At 40.7% G+C, this 26,055-nt stretch overlaps 1 protein-coding gene across 1 annotated transcript in view; it reads right to left on the reverse strand.

Annotated features, from left to right (window-relative positions):
* Window positions 1-26,055, reverse strand: part of LOC124605841 (mitochondrial amidoxime-reducing component 1) — a 118,117-nt gene that overhangs the window by 24,394 nt on the left and 67,668 nt on the right. Inside the window, exons 2-3 of the mRNA XM_047137771.1 lie at window positions 21,208-21,483; window positions 151-327 (exon numbers count right to left, since the gene is read on the reverse strand). Of these exons, the coding sequence (XP_046993727.1) occupies window positions 151-327; window positions 21,208-21,482 (452 nt within the window). The 5' untranslated portion in view covers window position 21,483. The remainder of the gene's footprint in view (window positions 1-150; window positions 328-21,207; window positions 21,484-26,055) is intronic.

A 26,055-nucleotide genomic window follows, 5' to 3' on the forward strand; every position in this document is an offset into this window, starting at 1 on the left:
AAAAAAATTCTTATTTCAGAATAGATAATACATAACAATAAACTGGAATAAATCGTCAATGAATCTAGAAACAAAAACTTCATTGTCTTATTTTATTTCCTATACTTTAACAACACATTAAATTTAAGAATACAAAATCCTGTTACTCACGTTACTTCTTTCAGATTACTTTTGTCCTGTGGCAGTTCAACTTTCAAGGTATCTCCTTCTGGAGTAGAAAACACCACAGAATTGGGTCCATCAGCTCTGACTTCTATAAGCAAAATACGAGGTATTTTCCGCCCAGTAATGAACATGCCATTGTTGGGATCATATACTATTAGCGTCCTGAAAATTGAAGTAAGATTTGTGATTTATTTTATTTATTTTACTGCAATAAAAATTATTTATCTATTGAAAAAAACTATTAGATCTCTGTGAAAATAGAAACCTACTGCTTGGCAAAACAATAGCAACTGTAGCACGAAAAACATTAAAAACAATGTAAAATCATATCCTAAAAAGGCACATGCCACTGTTTCAATATTTTAGCAGTCTCCAGCTATCTCAGAACACACCATTCATTCTACTTTTTTCAGCAATTACAATCAATCCACATAAGATTACAACACCTACACAACTATTTGTATGCCTTAACCTTTGAGATTTAACTCTGTAGATGACAGGCAAATTGATCACATTTGGAAAGAAAATACGCAAAAAGAGCACTTTGGAAAAAATTATACACAATCTCTGCCCAATAATAATCATGGGTGTATTCCTAACATAATAATAATAATAATAATAATAATAATAATAATAAAGTGGACTAATAAGATAAGAAATGAGGTTCACGTAGAATCAGTGAATATAGGAATATACAGAATTAACAAATAAAGCAATGTTTGAAAAATACTGATTAGAAGGGGGCAGTATGGGAGGGTACAAATACAGCATCCTGTGAAAACACTCGAGATAACTAAATACAATGATTTCTCTTAATAATGAGGTTTAAAAACCATTAAAATGTTTAAATATAATTCCAAACATCCATGTGTAAAACGTAATGATGCTTAGCCTAAGCATAGAAACATCTGATATTGAATAAATTCACCATAACGAAACTTATAATAATTAACAAATAACTCACTCACATTATGCTCATTTTTTGATATTTTATGCCAACAGAACCATTCTTTAAGGAACCATGAACATCTCTGAGAGTGTCACTAATTTCATTAGATTTATCTATCTTTAGCTTAAAAGTTTTGTAGTACAATTTATATATTACCTTTTGGAGGCAAATTCTCCACTAAGTACTTGAGTATCCCCTCACTCTTCATTTTAAATATCATTTTATCAGAGAAAAATTAGTAGTCTTGTCTCCACTATAATCCATTAATAGCAAATATACCTATGGTACTGTATCTGCCACAATTACATTTGCTTCCATCCTCATCGTGACACAAAGAAATGATGTATTATGCTGGTAAGTGTGCAGAGAATAAGTATCACAAAAGTAGTAACCTACACTGGCCCAAGGAGGATTCCAATAAAAATTTCTGCGTTTCCTGATTCATGACTCACACGTAAGATATGTCAATATGCTACACTGCAAAACACAATATGAATTTCTCCCAGAACCTGATTCCACCTTGAAGTTATGAGCCTTACCTACATTACTTCATGCCATATTTCCTCCCCACTCCCCAAGAAAAAGTTATTGCAGGTAGTAATTTTGGCATTTGATGAACGTAACTCATCCCTCATCACTTTTAAAACAGTGGTTGTTAACTAATGATATTTACAGAAGCTCTGGTTTATCATCTCTCTCTCTCTCTCTCTCTCTCTCTCTCTCTCTCTCTCTCTCTCTCTCTCTCTCTCTCTCTCTCGGACAGCAAGATGATAAAGACTATGTCATACAGGTCTTTATCACCAGATTTTGCATCAGTATCCTAATACAGATCCAAAACTATCCATAGTGCAGTCAGTTGTGATAACATGTCACACTGATAATGATCATCCATCTGCTTAATGACTAGGCCCTAGAACTTCCATGGCATTATTTGAGGAATTCAAGTAGTGTTTCACCTTGCAACCCCCCCCCTCCCACATAAATCAATAGCAATACAACAAGACACTGTGCTCTGTGTGTCCAGCCGCGCGCGCACACACACACACACACACACACACACACACACACACACACACACACACACATATATATATATACATATACATACACATACATACATACATACACACACACACACACACACACACACACACACACACACACACACACACATATACATACATATACACATATATACACATATATACATACATATACACATATATACATACATATACACATATATAAAAAAATAGAGGGAAACATTCCACGTGGGAAAAATTATATATAAAAACAAAGATGAGGTGACTTACCGAACGAAAGTGCTGGCAGGTCAATAGACACACAAACAAACACAAACATACACACAAAATTCAAGCTTTCGCAACAAACTGTTGCCTCATCAGGAAAGAGGGAAGGAGAGGGAAAGACGAAAGGAAGTGGGTTTTAAGGGAGAGGGTAAGAAGTCATTCCAATCGCGGGAGCGGAAAGACTTACCTTAGGGGGAAAAAAGGGACAGGTATACACTCGCACACACACACACATATCCATCCACACAAGCAGACATATTTAAAGGCAAAGAGTTTGGCCCAAACTCTTTGTCTTTAAATATGTCTGCTTGTGTCTGTATGTGTGGATGAATATGTGTGCGCGCGCGCGCGCGCGCGCGCGCAAGTGTATACCCGTCCTTTTTTCCCCCTAAGGTAAGTCTTTCCACTCCCGGGATTGGAATGACTCCTTACCCTCTCCCTTAAAACCCACTTCCTTTCGTCTTTCCCTCTCCTTCCCTCTTTCCTGATGAGGCAACAGTTTGTTGCAAAAGCTTGAATTTTGTGTGTATGTTTGTGTGTCTATCGACCTGCCAGCGCTTTCGTTCGGTAAGTCACCTCATCTTTGTTTTTATATATAATTTTTCCCACGTGGAATGTTTCCCTATATATATATATATATATATATATATATATATATATATATATATATATATATATATATATATATATATATATGTGTGTGTGTGTGTGTGTGTGTGTGTGGTATCTTCATATCTTAACGATTTCGTGTTTCCTGAGTAGCGTATTTCCTTCACACACTGCTGTCCATACTTTTACTTTTCAAACACTTGGATTTATAAAACAATCTGGTTGCCATAAATTTTAATAATACGTATATTTATAACATACACTTTCTTTCTTTCTTTTGTTGCTATCTTTCAGATAACTACCCAGTAATTTCAATAAACAGCTGTAATATTTTTAATAATTATATTAGCATTCATTTGAAGAAAGAAAGATTACAGTTTACTGTTCTATGAACAATGAGGCCAGCAGAGATGGAGCCATTTATTTGGAATAATAGTTCATTACACTAACCTTTTACTACTTGGAAAGGAGAACAGTTTTCACAATGTCTCCAGCACTAGTAACACGAACTCTATGACAGTGAGAAGATTTTTTTTTTTTTTTTTTTTTTCTTTGACAGTCAGAAACAAAATGAAATAACGTAGCTACAGAATGCCACAAAAGTCCTTGTTGACTGGAGAGCCTGTTATTCTTTTAGATGACATAGTAATCTAACACAATAACTAACAGATTATGATGCTGATACTTTATTCTAATATTTAGATCGAACAGAAGCACTTTGCCAGAGTCATGTCTTAATTATTTCTTTAAGACAGTTATCTATCAATCTCTCCAATTGTGAGTTGATTGTGTCTCACTAACTATAGAGGTGGTTTTTCTCAATAATGGTGCAGTGCTGAGCCTAAACACCTTTAGTCTTTAATTTTAGGTTGTATACGAGCAACCTGTAAAATACGAGCCAAATCTGTGGTCGGCTTTGACATCTTCCCCATGTCAGAGTAGTAGTTGCACATAACGACTCAAGTTATTTGTTTCTTTATAAATCCTGTCTTCTCTTACAGTTCTTATCCTTTACAGCTCGATCATCCGTGATAATTCTACACCACAAATCCAGCACTGCCAAGAGTGCCGGGAAGTACTGTAGCTTTAGTTATGACTTCATAATTTTCGTTTGTTTGGTGGTATGACCAGTCAGGTGAGTTTTGATGCAGCCCTGAAGTTGTGAAGATCTACAGAGTATAGCCAAAATAGTTCTGAATACATTCTCCACCATTTCCTCCTACAGCCTTATTGAGCTGAAGAAGGACACCATTCCAAATACGCTGGCATGCGAATTCTCACACCTGTTCACAGCATGAAATAAACATGGCTGCATTATACTTACCCAGTATCTGTTCCCAATTTCCATAAGGACACCACCTCATGTGCTGCTGCAGAGCTTAGCCATAACATTGGTTTACCATTTGTGTGTGGCCACAGATGACCCATCACAGATTAATGATATAACATCACGTTTCGAAATCATGAGCAATTGTAATAGATTCTAAGATACCTTAAGTGTGTTCATCTGTGGACCCAAATGCATCAACCCAAAAGGGGAAATATCAGTTTCTGAGCTAGAAGAGAGGGAGGAAATTACAAATTTCAAGGCTGGAAAATTAAAGGTTTCAGAAAGTGGAATGTTATCAAACTGCTTGGTATGTAGCAGAGCTCAAGATGCAGTTGCAGTATTATGAATTCAGTAGTCCAGTTTTCATGGCTACCTAGTAATGTGTCAAACTGGCTATATGAGGATCATCTTGGTGCAAAACTAGACTAAGAGATGGACAGACCAGTCCACTGGAAGTTGTTAGAGTTTTCCTACATCTCTTGGAATACTGACCTGAGCTACACTTCTATCAAACAGTTGAAAAAATGTAGCTTGGAAAATTCATTTTCCTAAACTTGAATTATGCTAGTCAACCTCAAAAAATAAGTATGAAAATAACTCGGTAACTCAATTAGCACGTTATGTTGTGCAGTTTTGTAAGCAGACAACGTGTTATAGATGGTAGCGCAGTACATTTTAAAAGTTTATATCCATTTTCTGCAATTTCAAAATCATTAATCATTGGCATTCCTGCTGGTTGCTTTTGTTAGTAACCAACAGGTTTTCCTGAAGTCTGCAGACCTTTTTTGTGCTGCATGTTTTAAATTTTCTGCATTAAACAAACTGAACTGTTATACAAACAAAAATTTCTTTTGTAAATATTTCTAGCTTCTTTTTCTAGCTTGGAGGTACTGGATTTAATCATTTGGAGGATGTAACTCCATATTGTTAAACCATAAAGGAGGGATTTCTGTTCATACTGATAATACAAAAAAAATGGCTCTGAGCACTATGGGACTCAACTGCTGAGGTCATTAGTCCCCTAGAACTTAGAACTAGTTAAACCTAACTAACCTAAAGACATCACAAACATCCATGCCCGAGGCAGGATTCGAACCTGCGACCGTAGCGGTCTTGCGGTTCCAGACTGCAGCGCCTTTAACCGCACGGCCACTTCATATAATACAAAAAGATGTGCTTTACATATGAGGAGCAAATTTTCAAAACACATGGACAAAATTGAGTTTGATATGAAATTCGGTATTTTATTACCCGCTCTACACACTCCTGCAATCAGATTGTGTCCAAACGCATTTTAACACCTTCAAAAAGAGTGCTGGAAAGTAGCAGATGCACAACAAATAGCATTTTGTCCTATGGTATGATTGAATCAAACAGCATTAAGTCCAACAATTGCCTTCATTTTGTTTTATTAAGCAATGTTGGCTACAATGTAAGACTGATGGACTAAAGCAAAACCCTTTAACTGACCAACAACGACCAGTTAATATTCGTTCTCAGTATTACAACATTGTTGTGTACAAATGTTTATCATTCAGTCTCTTGGACTTAATAGAAGTCAGACGTAAAAAGTTGTTGTGCAAAGATGGAGAGTATTATAGTGAGTGAATGTGTGACTGTCAGAGAGGAAATGAATCACGGAATGAGAAAACAAATGAAGAGCAAATCAAAAAGGGAATTAGAGTATAGAAACAGGTAAGAAAGAGTAAATGGTAATAAAATTACTGTTATTGCAAAGCTATACAAATTAATCTTTTTGTACTAACCTGTATAATTATTTCTCTTGTAATTTTTTATTGTCAGATATCAGGGTAAGGATCCTCATCTCATGAGCTTCAAACCTCCTTGCCAGCATAAAGTAGGATGCTTTTGTTGCTCTATTCCTGTTAACTGTCTACACAAAATAAGGGGACTGTTTGCTAAACCAGACGAAAAGGAACAAATAAAAGGCTTTCCTTCCTTCTCAATGTGAGCAGTCCTAAGTGCAGGAGAATATGGAATTATCCAAAAAATAAACCAACTGCTCTATCAGTTCACTATTATGTAAGAAAAAAAATTATGATTTATTACTCTGATAAAACGTGTTACGGAAATAATATTGTAATTGCTACCTTTACTGCTTTTCAGGTTTATCCAAAAGGTGGTAGGGCTCTTGTGTGCTGATTTCTTCAGGAAGCTTTTTGGCACTGGTCAAAGAAGAGAGCATACCATTGCTTATGACCTTAAAGACAGGTGAAGGAGTACTTGAAAAGAGAGGAGGAGACCACAGAGCTGGAAAGTATAGTGCAGAAAAGGGAGAGTCACTACTTCAGAAGTAAGAACCATCACCGTTACCTGCCAAGTGACGTGAGTATAAACAAACATTTTCCTCATGTAAAACAATTCAGTCACATCTGATCTGAAAGTGAAGAGAATTTTTTATACATAAATATTTAATACAAAATTTTATCTATGTTTTGGAACTCCAGCAAGTGATACCTGTAGCTTCTGCCATAGAAAGTATCACCAAATCAACACAGATAATAAGCAAATGATTGAACTTGGGTCACATAAATTATACGCTAGAGTTTTTCACAAATTAATGAAGCAAACGTATGACTGTAACCTGAAATTTGCCTTTGATTTACAGCAAGTACAACCTACTGGTGGGGCATAATATGCAAGACATATCTCTGTACTGCTTTTGTGCAACAAATGTGGCAGGTGCAGAACCTAAATTATACATTTGGAATGAAATGCAGGCAGGTAGAGGGTCACATGAAATTTCCTTGGCCATCACCGATTTCTTAAAGAAATTGACCATTGACACATCTGTCACTTTTCTCAGATTGTTCTTGGATGGATGTGTTGGCCAAAACAAAAATCAGCATGTTATTCATGAAATTGCTTTCTCGTTATACAAAGAATCTGTAGTGCATATGACTGATGTACTTCTCTGCTTTCCAGTTCACGGACATTCCTTTTGAACTCCTGACAAAGTATGTGGACAAGTAGAAAAGAAACTTCTTAAAATTTCAGAAATATTGAATCCAAGCACCTACCAGGATGTTTATGCAGAACTGGGAAAAACAAGGATTTTAGGGAAAGACTGGAAAATATTTGATTTCAAGGAACTAAGTACAATTTTGGGGCCTGCAGATGGGACCAGTGATCTGAAAAGGTTCCATTTGAAGAAATATGTGGTTGGTGAAAGGGTAACTGATGTGAAAATCAAAACACACATCACCTACTATTTTAATGATCCTTCAAAGCACTTATGCCATTAGGTAAACGTGGACACAACTTGAACAAAGTATCAAATATCTCCAAAGTGTCATCACTGGCGAGGCTGAAACAAGAAAAGAAATATGATGTGGAAAAACTACTAAGCCTCAGATGTGGAAACAACTGGAGAGAAAATGGAATACTTGAATGTTTCACTCAGACTATGTGTAACCAACTTATTGCCCAAGGTACTATTTGTAATTGTTTAGTAGAAGAGCCTATTTTGGGAAAAATATTGTGGACTTTGTTATTGTAAATGAAGCACATTTACGTTTATGTTCCTACTTCTGGTGCTAAAATGTTCTACCGAATGCTAAAAAATGTATTTTCAAACATTAAAAAGTATTTTAACCAGTTCTATGTCGCTGAAAATTAGTCAAAACACATTATGTCCAAAATAGCTTACATCAAAAGGAAGATTTCCAAGAGAACCTAACAAAACGCATTTTGTACATCACTAAAGTGCTCATAGCTTGAAAGTATAAAAAGCAGTTTCCTTGTATTAAGCACATTTTGATCAACAGCCCTACCTGAATACATGGTGTAAAATTCATAGAAATTAATCAAATATTTTTTGCGGTATATGATTTTCGCTTCTCCTGAAAAATTTACTTTTTGGGACATAATGTGTTTTGAAAAGTAGCTCCTCATATATTAATGAAGTACATTCGCCTTTTAGGTATCACTGTAACATACCTTTAAAAATATTGAGTTGTTTGACATATAGTACAATAGGCGTAGTACACTTTCTGTCAAATTTAGTTCTTAAACACCCAGTCAGTCAGATCAAAAATGGAAATTTTAGGATCATACCCCCTCTATGATAAATTTCTATCAACACCTGTGATCCTGTCCCATCTTAATGGCATTTGTTCTGTACGTTTCTCTCCTCACCGATTCTGCGAAGAACCTCCTCATTTCCTACTTTAATCTTAATTATTTCTTTAAGACGCGGCACTGGCAAAATGCTGCTGTTTGATCTAAATATTAGAACAAAGTATCAGCATCATATTCAGTTACTTATTGTGTTAGCTTACTGTGTCATCTAAAACAATAACAGGCTCTCCAATCAAAAAGACTTCTGTGGTATTCTGTAGCAACATTAATCAATTTTTTTTATGGGTGTCTTCTCGCTGCCATAGAGTTCAGGTTACTAGTGGTGGCGACATTGTGAAAACTGTTCTCCTTTCCAAGTAGTAAGAGGTTAGTATGATAAACCATTATTTCAAATGAATGGCTCCATCACCTCTACTGGCCTCATTGTTGAGCATTTTTCCTTTGTCATATATAGGGTCCGCAAAGGCATACATTCCTAGAAATTGAGGTAAGAAACTTTTTTGATTACCACGTATGTGACTCAAATGGTAAATTCTGTGCTGGGTAGGGAGCAGAGAACCTATGTTCGAGTTGCAAATGCATTTCTTTTCCTATTTGTGTTGCTTTCCACTTTTAATTTATATTAATACGGACATTACAGACATAAGTAAATCAGTGAGAAACAATACCAAGGTAGGCAAATAAATTTTGCCAACTACATGGAACAGTAAAGAGTGAAAATTTAAGTTTCGATGTATGGAAACAATTCAGATTACTACAAGAATGTTGTGAATACGAACATTCGACGTATTTCATCCCATACCGAGAAAAACAACCCTTGTTGCAGTTCCCGGTAGACATGAACTAATGGTTTTGTACGCTGTGCAACTCTGGAAAATTAATGTGTACAGTTCTCCTGTCAGTTCTGAATCAACTGTGCATCATGAACTTTAGGGACAGTTGTCCCAAAGAACTGGCACGGGGAGTGGGGTGGTTGTTGAGTCAAAATGTTTTAGAGTCTTCACTTTAGGTTGTACACAAATGGCCTGGCAAATATGAGCCGAATTGGTCGGCCATGTCTGAGGGTTGTGGGATGAAGAGGTTGGCATAGGGGAGGAATTCGTGGTGGGCTGTATTGAACCATTCACAAGAGTGATAGAAAAATGAAAGGGGTGGTGGTGGTGGTGGAGGAAGAGGAGGAGGAGGAGGAGGAGGAGGAGGAGGAGGAGGAGGAGGCGGATAATATTGAACTTTCTCTAATATTGAGGAAGCACATTATTTACTGCCCACTGGGTTTCACTGAGAAGAATGAATGTGTGCACTTTGTTCTTGATGTCTGGGATGCCTGCTTCCAAATCTATAGATTCCTCAACACTTCAACAGCTCACCATTCCCAGTGAGGGTAGACGCTCTGATCACTAGGAAAGCCCAAGGACTGCATTTCCTTAGGGAGTTGAATTTCGTTTCCTCTTTTGCTCAGTCATCTAAAATTGGCCAAGGTGAAGCACACGTGCTTACACTATGCACAGATTATAGTCATGCCAATGAAAACAACGAATGGAGGATGCACAGAAATAGAAACTCACTTCCCAGATTTTTAAATTTTACGAGACCCAAGGCAGACACGAGGTCACTAAGTGGCACACATACTGAAATAAAAGCACACCATCAAATACTTGACACTTTCTGAATGGTTTGTTTCAGTGCTCGTCAAGAGCCAACAATGCCATTGTGGAATGAAACCTTGGGCCGCATATCTACCTATCTTGTTATTAATTGGCAATGTACACAAATTTTTGTGTTTGTTACTAAGCAGGAAAATTAGACTCTTCAGAACCTCTTAAGGCTTGTTCACGGTTTTGGATTCGGTTGTCAGTTGCTTGATGTATATTTTTATAAAACGTGGCTGAGAAGGCAGGCCGCACGAATAGTTGACTTGAGCCGCAGTTTCTTTACTCCAAAAATCGCTTTTCACAAACAGGAAGTCATTACGATCGCCAATACACAGCGCCTAAGTAGTTACGGGCGCCAACAAGCACAAAGTTATGATAAGAGTGTTTATCTAACTCTTAGACTCACTTGGAAATTGTGATGCAATCCGTAGTTAAGGTACGTAACACTAAGATGATGCAAGAGCATGAAAGCAACAGTGACACCAGTCCTACCGCTACGCAGTGCGGGAATCTATTAAAAGACCAATTCGGTTCACGACACCCAATACCAAATGAGGGTTGCCTATCTAATCGTTTCCAGGGGCAACAAAACCCTGGTTTATTACTCAACGGCCGCAAATACCGAGACTGTATTCAACTAGTGTTTGATAATGAGAGAACTTAGCGACAACCAATCAAGTTTAAACATAGCTTAAAACTTTTAAGCTTCCTCGCTTACATGCTTAAACTCACATGTTTAAAACATAACCTCAATCGTAGTTTACAACATTAACTCAATCGTAAAGTCATCAGACGTCTGATGCTGCTTTATACGTGGGAGTTCGATTCCTGTAAAGAATCTCGGTTTACTGGTAAAGTCTAACCAATATACAAGCGGGGCAAGGCAAGCGGGGACGAAGAAAATGTGTAGTCGCCGACAGAGCTTAAGCACTCGCTAAGGACGCGAGCGAAAGTGCGTCCTAGCGTCTGCAAACAAGACATTGCGTAATATTGACGAGCAGCCACCGTTCTTCCTAGCCGAGAACTTCTCTAAACAGAGTGACGTAGCAAACAACTCCCAGGCCCTATCTCTTGCGTCAGCTACGCGTTAGCCAAAACATCCCACTTATCTCTTGACTAGTTCACACATTCTCTCAAGTTCAAGCATGCTCTTTAGGTTTTTGATTAAACATACTTTGTACGTAATTGACACGAAGAAGTTGATTTTCATATATTTCGTTCAGTTTATTCACGTTTCCCGACACATTTTCCTTTTCTGTCGAAAAAACAAAGAAAAACAAAAAAAAAGAAAGAAAGAAGCAGAAATCCTCGCTTCAGCAATAAGAGTTCGTAGACCAGCCACCAAAAGATTGTTTTTCTGTATACAATAATTTACCAACAGCCGTATGTATCGTAGAAATTTATTTTATGAACTTCTTATATGCTACCAGTTTCCATTTGGAAACCGCCCCAGTCTGTGTCGCCTGGCCACCAAGAGCTGTTGCATAGCGATTTGATTCACGGATCCAGTTATATGGCTCCTTCCGTGTATAGCGATTTTACGACTATGACGTGTGGGGCCTGAAGATGGCATCAGTGTAACGCCGAAACTGGTAGCATATAAGAAATCCATAAAATAAATTTCTACAATACATACGGCTGTTGGTAAATTATTGTATCAAGAAATATATGCCAGCCGTTGTCCACAGTCTACAATGGATCAATAGAGACCAGAGGATTGTGTCAATAAATAAATAAAAAAAGGCTACTGTGTCTTAAGTTCTAGGTTTAGGTCACTGTGGGCTAGTAATTTTGTCCAACTGGGGGAGGAGGAGCGGGGAGGATTTCAGTACCTAATGCGATCTCTCAGAATTATTTAACGAGCATTCCAGTAAAAAAAATTTAGTAGGTCCGATTCGTAGACAGTTAAGTAGCAACCTCTACCTCGATTGGGTCTGTTTTAGTGACGTTCGTTAGTAATTTCGTCTTCATTCTGCCTCCCTTATCAGTCATCACATTTTCTTGCATCCTGAACACGACTGAGTGATATGACGATCAATGCGACCAACGCTTACAAGATCTGATGCAGTTGACAAAATGATATTAGTCTAAAGTGTCACACTATCTCTAGTTTTGTTTTTGCCGGTAATGTCTTTTAGACGTATGGCTGTACCTTAGATTTTAGCCCGAACTTCCTCTAATACAAAATTAGAGTAACTTTCAGGCCGCCTTCTGCGAGTTCTAAGAGTTTCAATGGATACCTCACAAAAATCTGTTAGATCAATCCATTTCCTCCTCCTTCCCCTCTTCCTCTTCTTTCATCATCATCATCATCATCATCATCATCATCATCATCATCATCATCATCATCCATTTCGTCCAGCCTAAAAATGCAGAATGTATTGTGCGATTTCACTGTCTTTCCGTCGTATCCGCAGCTGCCATGTTTCGTTTGCATTAACTATAGTCACGAATGCAATTACTGAAAGCTGCCTCAAAGAGTGATGAAGGCCGTTCTAGAACAGTTTGTGTTTCACATACTAAATAAATAATGTACGGTACAAAGTTGATGAATATCTCAGTACACGTTGCAACTGTTATTAAAGTGAGAAGTGTAGCACGTTAGCATGGTTACTATGGCGAATTAATATTTCACAAACAAACTACATTACAAACATTTGATAGCATGCAAACTTAACGACTGACTTCTCACTATTGCTGAAATGACCTGCAGAAAAACTGTAAAAAATTAGTTTCATTAAATACAACAAAAAGCTTCAACTTAGAGAACGTCTTAATGATGTGCCAGGGTATGTTACATTACAATGTGGCCTTGTGCCGACTTTTCGTAATATACTGTACATTCCATTGGCTAAGAACGATGTCCGACATAAGAAGCGGCATGGCATTAGTCTCTTGCAGATGAGCGGAGAAAAACTGTCAGCTGACCAGACTTAAGTTTCTCAGTTTATTCAAGATTTATATGCCAAAATCGACGAACTAGGCCTTACGTGCGAACTTCCAATAAAACTTCTGTATTGGATGAAATAAAAAATTTCAGGAAGGAAACCTCAAAAAGACTATCACGTTAATGGTGCGTGCAAATGCCGCTAGAGGCCGCATGTTAAAACTCTTTGCTGCGGGCAAATCGAAGCCCCCATGGGAATTTAAAACACAGAAGTCGTTATCTATTCCAGCGACGTACGAAAGCCAAAGCTGAGCAAGGATAACTAATGAAGTTTTCTTTCGGTTGGCTTTCCAACCATGTTGTACAAAAAGTCAAAGAAAGCTCAAAGAGAAAAACTTCTAACTGTTCGCAACAACGGCTCTGTTATTAGTTCAATATGGCGGTCTGAAACATTTCATTACCGAGTACAAAATTAGCGCAGCGGCACGTTCTCCCAAGAAGAGGTTTTAATCGGGCAGCGCTCAGTGTGTTTCATCACGGCGTAATGCTACTATGATCGACATCAGCAGACTATCAATATTGTTTAGCATTACCAACCTCAGTCATGAGAAACGCGATCTACGAAGCCTTATTTCTTACTTATAAGAAACGTTTCGTATTTAAAGTCGTATCGCCGCTATTAAAAGTTAAATTTGGTTATCATACAGTCATGCACGGGATGAAGCGGAAACGCTGTTTTACAGTGGATAATTATGATCATTTCGGTGCACTTCTACTTCCATTTCCAGTGGATACCGACGAATCTCTTAAAAACTAACATTTCCAATTTTCGAAATAAACATTATTTACAAAAAACCGTGAGTACTCTTTTCCCAGACTTATTAGACCTGCAGGATTGGAGATGCTCGTAGAGAAGGAAAGAGAACAGTCTTAATTGAAGGAACATAGATTCTGAAGTGTCGGAGCAGTTCTAGTTGAATTTACGCACGATATGTCAAACTCGGGTTTGGGAATTCTTGGCCAGTCCCCCATCTCGGAAGAACGTAGACCATCGCCGTAAGTTGCATATACGGTGCAAATGTCCAACGTACCAAAAACGGGAGATGCTTTTACACCGAAACGTCTTTCTTCAAACAACGTTCCATCTTTCTCTTGTCCATATTTTATACATACATGGCACAATAACTCAGGAAATGACGCCCGCAGAGAAATACCAGCTCCTTCCAGAATTAAAATATTAATTCAATAGTAAGAAAGATATCTTCCGTACTCAGATAACGCTGTTATGACTGCTTGCGCACACACAACGTTTATGTTTATGATGACAGACTGGAATTTTGTGGAGCACAACAGCGCTGTTTATAATGACTTTATTAAACTATCAAAAAAATGGCTCTGAGCACTATGGGACTTAACATCTGAGATGATCAGTCCCCTAGAACTACTTAAAGCTAACTAACCTAAGGACATCACACACACATGCATGTCCGAGGCAGGACTCGAACCTGCGATCGTAGCGGTTGCGCGGTTCCAACCGCTCGGCCACTAGGCCGGCATTAAACTAACTGACCCATTTACGCCCAACCATGCCATATTCAAATTTATTCATTGTTTGCAAACATATGGTTACAATTTTATACTGTTGACTGGAGAAATACCAATACAAGAAATGTGAATGACTATTTATGGAGAAAATAAGTCAGCCCTAGTGAAATGCAATATGTCTTTTTTCCCCCTCTTTATTGAGTTCCGATTCCCCCCGAAGTGGGCGGGCTGGCAGCAGCTTAGTATCCCGCTATTCAGCCTACAGACTGTTTTAAGAAGATGAAGATGATAAAGAATAAAAACAGACGATAAAATCGGAGACTTAAATGGTATGGCGAAAAAAAACCGTGGAACTTAAAAACATAGAACAAAGGGATGATGGTGCTAATAAAATACATAGAAGCAGACAGGTAAAATAATGGACAGACAATTAAAAAAAACACGGCGACAGTGTTTTCTGTTCGCGAAAGACATAAAATTCACAACCAGCGGCAGCATGGTTTCTGTTCGCAACATTTTGGAAAGACGAAAAACAAGAGACATTCACTTGAAACACTGCACTAAAAGGTTGGCAAATATGACAGACCACAGCCGAGGGCAGGTGGAGGGAAACTGAACAGATGATGGGAAAAGAAAAAAAAAGGGGGGGGGGGGAAGGAGAGGAAAAACGATGGGGGGGGGGGCGGGGGAGGATCCGATGGAGGATGTACAATAATACATATATCTACCCATACAATAAACGGCAGACGAGACTGTAAACCAGTAGCTGCCCTCTTTCGACACAATCTGTCGAACAGACTCCGGAACTGGCGGGTACTCCTTCCAGGGTAGTGATCGATGTAAATCAGAGCATGCCCTCTTCGTGAAAAGCGCCGTGTCCTCTGGGTGACCGAAAGGGGAACCACCACAAATCAGCATCTACTCTACCTTCCACTCATTTGATCCTGCAATCAACTGCGTATAAAAACACTATCTGCACCCAGCTGCTTCAAATATAGCCCTGAATCTAAGCATGCTACAGCACAGCAGATGCCACCGGCCTATCAGTGGTCTGGTATTTCCCGGCTGCGACAAAACAGCACTTACACTTTGGAAGATGTATGGAAAGTTTTCTGTATTATTTTTCGTTCATGCTTCTTTTTATACCGATTAAACGCTCACTTGGGCAAATTTGTATCTGCTGCCGACTCATTTCCATTTGGCACCGAGCAGTGGAGTAAAAAAAATTAAGAAGTAGGGTCTTGCTCTGGTAGCAGCAGTAGCGAGTGGACGCAAGCCAGAAACGAGCTCGCACTTTTCATTTTGCTCAGCACAGTGGCGAGTTGACAAAAATGCTGATGTCTCGTACATTATTTCAAATGTCACCTGAAACTTGATGGAATTACACGTTAAAGAGAATCATCAGCAACCACAAAACAGAAACGAAGTGTGAAGAGCAGACTGCTGATTTGAAAAGATTGACGATTCCAGATACGAGGGAGAAACTTTTTTTTTTTAATTACATGGTAGTGGCCAAAGGAGTTCTGGATATTCTGTAATATTCTCGCTGCTACTTATCTGAGCATGATCAGTTTACGTGACGAGTGAGTAAGCATGTGAGTGAGTGAGTGAGTGAGAATTTCACGGCACGTTTAGATCTGGCTTGCTCCAGCGTCTTCAAGTGTACCAAACGAAAACAAATCCTTTTAGTTAGCAAACATTCAGGCAATAACACAAAGCAGTCTCACTTCGAAGGAAAGAAAGAATGAATGAAGATTTGTTCTTAATCCAGTCTACGACGAGGTCACTGAAGATGGAACGTACAGCCAGATATGACAACGATGAGAAAGAAAACCTTTAAACTACATATTCACGCCCATGTGTAACGGCGTAGCAAGCTGAAGGCATGTGCTTTATACTATTCCAGATGGTTATAGTATTTGATATATTTGACAGCTACCAACTCGTCTCTCTCTCTCTCTCTCTCTCTCTCTCTCTCTCTCTCTCTCTCTCTCCCTCCTCTGTATATTTCAAGACTGTTCAGCTACAGAATTCAGTTATTTTTGACGCATATATTCTGAAGTGTATCACTTTGTAATGGTCGCTAAAAAAATTATGGTGTATCACAAATTTTTGACATTAAGTTCACCACAGGTTAACCTCTCAAAAATATCCCAGTTTTCACCTTATTCGATTTAGATTACCCAAAGAAACTTTTTTTTTATTTTTTCCCCTTCCTCTAGTTTTATTTCAAATGTGCGTGAATTCCTAAGGGACCAAACTGCTGAGATCATCGGTCGCTACACTAATTAAACTATCTTATGCTAAGAATAACACACACACACACCCATGCCCGAGGTAGGACTCGAACCTCCGCCGGGACCAACTGCAAAGTCCATGACGGCAGCGCCTAAGACCGCTCGGCTAATCCCGCGCGGCAATAAGGCAAACTTTTGTTTATATTGGGTAATATTTTTCAGTCAGGGGTAGCAGCTAGTCTTATGGATGCGTCTTGGTTAACTCGACGTAGCAGAGGTCTGGTGGTGTGGTTTCTAAATTCAGCTCTTATGCAAGCTTACGGTCTTCCAAGAGACTCAGCTAGCTGGGCCTAGGGGAGTCTTACCACACTTCACATGATTTTCACACTCCGCTGCTTAGGTTGCAAGTGCTGCTCTGAGATGAAGAGGAATTCATGGCGGGTCGCATCATACCAGTCAGAAGAGTGATGACTAAAACGATGAAGGATAATCAATAGTGTGACTGAGCCTTTACCGTCGAATCCCTGACTCTGTATACCTCTCTTATCCTTCGATGCGTTACGAATCGACAGTTAATGTTAATGTTTTGATACTCAGTGTAACAGGTACTCTTTAGTTTCTGGCAATGGCAGTTCAATTCGTTGTGGTAAATGCATACTAAATATGTATTGCCGCGCTTAGAATCGGCGACAAGTGCTACCACCTAATCAGAATCACACTAACACGCGTAACCTGTGGTTTTAATTTCTGTTGCTAAAAATTCCCTTGCTTGCTAACAGTGTTTGTCTGATAAAATGAGTTATTTGCTAGTTTTGATTTAGGTCCATTCCGACGTTTTTCGCAGCTGTCAAAAACAAACGCAACAGGTATCAAAACAACGACTGACCCTGTTGCCCTAGTAATTATTGAGAGCCTGTCTGTTTGGGAAGGTTCAGCCTCATCATTAAATATCATCATATTTCTGACAGAAAAAATTGCAGTATTGTGGTTGAACTTCTAGCAGGTAAACGCAACATAAAAGTGAGACAGCAATTCAACTCGTCTTTCTATCAGAGTCAAAGAGCAGTCTTCGACGCAAGCGCCACAGTGTCAGTTAACCTTGCAGTAGCGGGGAAAAAAATCATCTTTCCCTCTGACCTCGAGATATCACTGTCTTATGCTACGACACAATATCTACCTCAGAACGTTCACACCCAAGTGTTCAGGAAAATCTTCTCACTTGTGCACATCCATACGCGCACGTATCTGTCTTGCTCTGTGAGACCTATTGCTTTCATAATGTTCCCACATACACTAAAATACGGTTGTTCCCACTTCTTTTTCCATTCATTTACAGCGTCGACCATTCACCGGTTTCAAAAAATGTACGCCCTGCTCGCTTAAATAGCGAAATTTCCGTCTCCGCCGCAAATGTGAAATTCTGGTGTTAGAATTCGTGAAACTCTTTCTCGTTTAACCCAATTCTCGATAAACAGAACGGGCTTGAGATAGCACAAAATTTTAGGTAAAATTCTGTTGGGTAGTAATGACAACGACTTTATTTTTTACTTATCAGCGACTGCATTTCAACGCACTAACATTTTTCAATTTCTAGGCCACAGTAACGAACGCTTTACTTCACTTGGACTACATTTCAGTGCCACTTCATCGAACGAACCACTGCGTTCCCCGATCATATTACCTACACACGCCGACAGCTCCGCGAACAGGGACATACAATGGCGGAAAATATGCAAAGCCAAAAAATAACGAATGTAGAGTAATGAAATTCCGGGAATACATTTGTCTAGGTAACACATTTAACTGATTAAAACTGCGAGATCACAGGTTAATGTAAGCGCAGGATAGGCCACTGCAAATGTGAAATTTTGGTACATTAATAAACGGTGTCACCGCCGGGATGTTGAATGCAAGCAGGCAAACGTGTAGGCATTGTGTTGGACAGGTGCTGGAGGTCAGTTTGTGGCATAGAGTTCCATGCCTGTTGCACTTGGTTGGTCAATACAGGGACGGTCAATGCTGTTTGCGGATGACGTTGGAGTTGTCATCCGATGATGTCCCACATGTGCTCGACTGGAGACAGATCTGGCGATCCAGCAGTCCAAGGCAACATGTCGACACTGCGTAGAACATCTTGGGTTACAACAGCGGCATACGGGCGAGCGTTACCCTGTTGGAAAACACCTCCTGGAAAGCTGTTCGTGAAGTGCAGCAGAATAGAATGAATCACCAGACTGACGTACAAATTGGCAGCCAGGGTGTGAGGAATAACCACGAGAGTGTTCCTGCTGTCATACCAAATCTAACCCTAGACCACAACTCCAGGTGTAGGTCCAGTGTGTTTAGCACTCACAGCAGACAGGTTGGCTATAAGCCCTCAACTGGCCTCCTCCTAACCAACAAGGCCATCACTGGCACCTAGGCAGAACCATCTTTCATCACAAAACACAATAGACCTCCACCCTGCACTCCAATGAGCTTTCGCTTGTCACCACAGAAGTCTCAAATGGCGGGGGTCTGGCGCAGAGCTGTCTTCGAAGTACCGGTAGCCAATTTGTAACAGTTTATTCTGTCACTTCGGTGCCAACTGCTGCTCAAATTGCTGCTCCAGATGCAGTACGATGTGCCAGAGCCATACGCCGAAAACGATGGTCTTACCTTTCTGTAGTGCCACGTGGCCGTGCGGAACACTGCCTTTTGGCGACTGTACATTGTCGTGATCACCGCTGCCAGCAATCATGTACAATGGCTACATTCCTGCCAACTCTTTCTGCAATATCGTAGAAGGAATACCCAGCTTCTCGTAGCCCTATTACATGAATTCCTCCTACCTCAGTGAGGTGTTGATAATGGCGTCTTTGTCGCATTAGAACATTCATTAACATCAACGACAAAAATTGGTTCAAATAGCTCTAAGCACTATGGGACCTAACATCTGAGGTCATCAGTCCCCTAGACTTAGAACTACTTAAACTTAACTAACCCAAAGACATCACACACATCCATGCCCGAGGCAGGATTCGAACCTGCGATCGCAGCAGCCGCGCGGTTCCAGACTGAAGCGCCTAGAACCTCTCGGCCACCGCGGCCGGCCATTAACATCAATTCATCATATCTAATCTCAAAGGTAACTAACGCTCACGACCGTTACAGCATGTGTTTAAAGTAAACCTGATTGGCATCCTCATATGGCGCTATTAGTGCCACTCTTATGCGACTAGCGCGAAATTTTAATAGACATCATTCAGATTCAGATACATGCCTACCATACTTCGTTTATGTCGCACAAATGCTTCTTGGTGTTGCGATTTTTCTTGTCGTCAGAGTATTTTTTTCTTTTACTACCACTATTTCTAGTTCTTAAATTATTATTTGTACAGAAACCAGATGGCAGTTATAAGAGTCGAGGGACATGAAAGGGAAGCAGTGGTTGAGAAGGGAGTGAGACAGGGTTGTAGCCTCTCCCCGACGTTATTCAATCTGTATATTGAGCAAGCAGTAAAGGAAACAAAAGAAAAATTCGGAGTAGGTATTAAAGTCCACGGAGAAGAAATAAAAACTTTAAGGTTCGCCAATGACATTGTAATTCTGTCGGTGACAGCAAAGGACATGGAAGAGCAGTTGAACGGAATGGACAGCGTCTTGAAAGGAGGATATAAGATGAACATCGACAAAAGCAAAACGAGGATAATGGAACGTAGTCGAAATAACTCGGGTGATGCTGAGGGAATTAGATTAGGGAATGAGACACTTAAAGTGGTAAGCAAAATAACTGATGGTGGTCGAAGTAGAGAGGATATAAAATGTAAACTGGCAATGACAAGGAAAGCTTTACTGAAGAAGAGAAATTTGTTAACATCAAGTTACGGTTAAGTGTCAGGAAGTCTTTTCTGAGAGTATTTGTATGGAGTGTAATCATGTATGAAAGAGGAACACGGACGATAAATAGTTTGGACAAGAAGAGAATAGAAGCTTTCGAAATGTGGTGCTACAGAAGAATGCTGAAGATTAGGTGGGTAGAACATATAACTAATGAGGAGGTATTGAATAGAATTGGGGAGAAGAGAAATTTGTGGCACAACTTGACTAGAAGAAGGGATAGGTTGGTAGGACTCTGAGGCATCAAGGGATCACCAATTTAGTATTGGAGGGCAGAGTGGAGGGTAAAAAATTGTAGAGGGAGACCAAGAGATGAATACACTGAGCAGGTTCAGAAGGATGTAGGTTGCTGTAGGTACTGGGAGATGAAGAAGCTTGCACAACATAGAGTAACATGGAGAACTGCATCAAACCAGCCTCAGGACTGAAGACCACAACAACAAATTATTATTCTTCCTGTGGAGTTTTAATATTATACTTACGACCATAAAAATGCACCTCAGCTAGTGCCAGGCGTCCTGGTCGTATAGGAGTGTGTCTTACCTGTCCCTGAGCCTGAAGACACCGTCGCGAGCGGACGCCGGCTCGGCAATCCCCCTCTCCGTGCAGTCGGCCTCCTTGAGGCTGATGCCGCGGCCGGACTTGAGCGGGTAGATGGTGATTGCGGACAGCTTGCCAACGCTCTTCCACTTTCGGGGCGGTTGCTGGCGCCTGCGCCGCTGCGTCACCCACGCCGCCCCCAGCGCCGCCACGCACGCCACGCAGAGCGCCAACCAGGGGGCGACGCCGCCTCTCACCGCCGGCAGGGGCAGAGCCATGCTGCCAACAACGGAGCAAATCAGCCTCAACGTACAGCCGAGAGCTGTTAGACAATGCCCGGATGGTGAATATTGTGTTCCACAGATTTTGCTATGTACGCCTGTGCAAGGCAGTCTTGCGTATTATGCACGACTCCCAGACTCCCAGCTTGTAACTGCGCTTCCAGTCACAAATAATTGGAATCAGCCGAGTTTGCCGCGTCCTAATTGAAACAAAGCAGTCAGCGACAGAGTATGCACCACAACTAGAGTTGTGAAACTACCCTAGGCTATTGGGGACTCTCATAAATAAGTGTAGACTACTGCCATTTTGCTAGTAGCTTTGATCAGTTAAGATCACAGCCGCGTTACTTATACATTAGGAACATTGAATACCCATCGGGTGCTACCCAACTTTGATCACTTTGCCTGTGTTTGTGATCAGTGTCTTACTCGATTACCCTACCAAACGGTAAGCAGTGAAACGTCTAGAATCTGGCAGAACAGACAGTGTCGCGTAGCCTACGAGATATATAAACATCATTTATAGCGAAATTGAAATTGTCATTATTCAATTAAAGTTTTATTCGAAAATTGTTGATTTTCTACGTGAACCAGAGATGTTTTGGTAAATATATAAAAAAAGATTTATCATAATGCGCTAAAATAGCCATTTCCTGAATAAAAAACCCACAAAACTAATCGAACATCGCTTCAGTCCTTCCTTGAGCGTATTAAACACATTTCTGTTATTCATGAACAATTTCGCACCTATTAATAACAGGGAACTATTACCTTCTTACATGATTAACATTCTACTGGGTGTAAGAAACAAAAATAATACGAAGGTTGCCCAGAAAGCAATGCACCGCATTTTTTTTCTCAGCCGAAAACAATGATACGAATGCGAAACAATACGTATATATTATTTGAAGTCTCCTGAGTGAGCGCGCCAAGTTTCCGTCACTTCCGACAGATAGCGTAGCTCCAGGGCAGTTTCAAAATGGCGTCTGTAGGTGATATACGTTACAAGCAACGTGCAGTCATTGAATTTCTCACTGCAGAGAAAGAAACTTTGGGGCATATTCACAAACGGATGTGCAAAGTCTATGGAGCATCTGCTGACGACAGAAGTACAATTAGTCGCTAGGCACGGAGAGTGAAGTTATCAGAAGACAGTTCGGCGGAGCTCAACGATTTGCAGCGGTCGGGGAGACCATCCTGTCACACCTGACAGCCCTGACCTAGCCCCCTCGGACTTCCACTTGTTTCGGCCATTAAAGGATGCTATTCGTGGATGAAGCCATTTTGTGGACGATGAGGTGGTGATCCACAAGTGAACCACTGGCTCCGCCACCAAGACAAGGACTGGTACCGACAGAGCATACACGCCCTTGTTTCACGCTGGAGGAAGACCACAGAATGGGATGGAGATTACAAGGAAAAATAGGGTGTGTAGATAAAACACCTTTCTTTCGAGTGTGTAATTGTCGTATGTTCAATAAAGAATTATTGAAGAAAAAAAAATGTGGTGCATTACTTTCTGGGCAATCCTTCGTAAATCTTTTTTACGCCTGTGCTTGTAAACATTTTCAATTGGCGACAAGTCTGGTGAGGCGGGCCAGGGCAAAAGGCTGACATTCTGTGACACCACACAGGCACGTGTTCGTGCACTAACATGCGGTTGTCCATTGGCTTGCTGAAAATATGGCGTCTGGAGTGTTGCGCAGAAAGGGTATGACTGGGCCCTAGATGTCATTCACGTAGGTCATAGTGCCCTGGACACGCACCAGCTGTGTGCCTAGAGTTGGCGCTGCATGTCTTGTGCGAATGCAGTCACTAAGATGCCACTCCCCCTGTCTGTGGTGAACCAAACAGCGGCAATCATTTTCAAACACACAGAACTTGGATTCGTCCGAAAACACTATCTGATGCGATAGCTGACCACAGTGACGTCGTTGCATACACCATTGTCACCTAGCACGTTCGTTAAAGGTAGGCGAGAACTGCTGTGTCGTAATAAACGGCGACGGATTGTCAATCCTGATAAGTTTACGGTATGTTACACTGTTCCCACAGTTGCACAGAGCCGAGGAGGACGCAGATCTGTCCTGTAATGCTATTAGAGTGAGGTGTGTATCACCTCAGGTGGTGGTGGTAGTGGTAGTGGTCTGGGTGGTGCGATCTGACCCATGTCTTCACGTTTTACGGCCCTCAGTGAACCATTCTGCACACACCCGCTGCACTGCCAAAACGCTTGGTCCTGCACGAGCAGCTATTTTCTGGATAGATGTATCACATTCTCTCATGCCCATAATGCGTCCTCTTTCAAACTCAGGAGTAGGTCCTCTGGTCCAACTGAACCCGTCACTGACTAGAAATTGTTACGTTCACTATCCAGAAAATTGCTGCTCGTGCAGGACCTAGCGTTTTGACAGTGCAATGGGTGTGTGCAGAATGGTTCACTGAGGGCCGTAAAACACGACGACATGGGTCAGATCGCACCACCCAGACCACCACCAGTCATTGAAAGTCCCTTGCAGAAACATTGAGCCGTGCTGCTTCTATAGCCGTCCATTATTGTGAAATTCGTTGCACTATGTCAGGTAAAAGGAGTTCTGACACGATTTTAGGAGGTATCTCACGACTTCTGTGACCTCAAGGTAGGGCGCAAGGTATTGCAAACAAACCACTGTGACTGAAGTGTTAGTTACAATCTGATTTGATCCATTATAAATGGTTTTTGAAAGCCTGCGACTGTAGATACAATAGGTTTGTTTATAAATAAATAAATCTTCTGCTACCAGTCACGATTTTCTTTATTTTACTATTCGCACGACGCGTTTCGAGAAATAATTCCCATTTTCAAGTGCGTTTTTTTTATGTGTGTTAAGTCATTTCTTTTGATGTTGTCAGTGTGTGTGAGTCTGCTTCATTTTGTTGACTTTTACTGTAATACAGTAAGAAATGGCTTAACACACATCAAAAAAACGCACTTGAAAATGGGAATTATTTCTCGAAACGCGTCGTGCGAATAGTAAAATAAAGAAAATCGTGACTGGTAGCAGAAGATTTATTTATTTATAAACAAACCTAGTGTTAGTTACAGTTTGTGATTATTGTATTATTAAAATGGATGTTGGTTACTTGGGGGGGGGGGGGGGCGCATCAGTTCCTCAGCCCTGGGACAGTTCGTCTGGCGTTAGTAAAGTTCGCCAGAAACGTGTTCCGACTATGAAAGTACACAGGAGCGGTAAAATCGAGGCACTGAAGGCAATACTGATGCCAGAACTAACAAATAATTTACACATACGTAAGAGCAGATTAGGTGTCTTCCAGTGCTCAATCCATGGCGACAGAAACCCCACGCGCGTCCTACGCCTGCCAACCCGATTAAGAGTGAAGACAACTGTTAGCAAAGAATGCCTTCCAGTTGGATGTCCTTGGGGCTCTAGATGTGACGAAACCTGTCCCACCCTAGAGCCACTATAGTGGCGTTTAAGAGTACCCACTATTCAACAGATTGCTGCTCTTAAAACGGAAAATAGGTTGCAGCAGAGAAAGATGTAAACCGCTCCTACTAGCAATTAAGACAGAGTAAAAGATGGATGAAAGAGGGAGCTACAAAAATGGATAGGGTCGAGCGCCCCCAGACCTACCACATAGCAGGAGACGTTGTTCCAACACCAACCACTGCTCACTGAGTCACTGCAAATTAAAACGTGGTCAAGAGAGATTTTTAATAAAATGTAGGGCTCTGTTAATGGCTATCAGCTCTGCATAGGAACACTGCCTGTTCCCGAGAACAAATGTTGCTCCTGACAAGAGGGAGACGTAACAGCATATCCCTTCCTATCCATGGTTTCAGGGCCACTAGTGTAAATAATGGCAGCACCCTCATACTCTTGGAGATTTGAAAGCAATAGGCGCTAAAAGGTTGTGACTGCAAATGAAACTTTAGGGCCCTGAAATAGATTGGTCCTAATTTGTGGCCTGGATACCAACCACATATGGCGGGGTCGAGAGGGGAGGATTGTGGGAAAACAGAGATTTTAATTCTAAGAAGGCTCGGTAGAGGTTCCCGCAGAGGGTCGCAAGGTGCTTTCCAACTGCCAACTGATAATCCCAGCCAAGGGCAGGTGCCAGGGTGTCTATGCCCCTCAGGCTGAAGGAAGCAGAGAGCATGAAGTTCCTGCATGCAGCTAGGCTTTAGTTGTCAAATATGGGGCATCAAATTGCCACTTTTATCAGAGGCCCTAAAAACGAGCTGTGGAACATCCTACACGTGCTGGATACCGAAGAACACTTCTGGGTCAGGATGGACTCTGGTATTATGACAGAAGTTCATGACTTGCACTTCGAAAGAGAATTAGAAACCTTGGGAAAGGATCCAAGCAGACACACTTCAGATGGCACTTTACAGCTGGCTGGCATCAGCCGACACTATTGAGTGGGAAGCTTTATGAAATGCAAAAGTCGTTGACATATAGTTCAGGAATTACCGGTGACCCAATAGAAGCCACTAGCCTACTGATGGTGGTAAGGAAGAGGGTGACACTCAGCACAGAAACTTGTGAGATACTTTCTCTTGGAC

Source organism: Schistocerca americana, chromosome 3, assembly GCF_021461395.2.
Source record: "Schistocerca americana isolate TAMUIC-IGC-003095 chromosome 3, iqSchAmer2.1, whole genome shotgun sequence".
In the NCBI taxonomy this organism is placed as follows: Eukaryota; Metazoa; Arthropoda; class Insecta; order Orthoptera; family Acrididae; genus Schistocerca; species Schistocerca americana.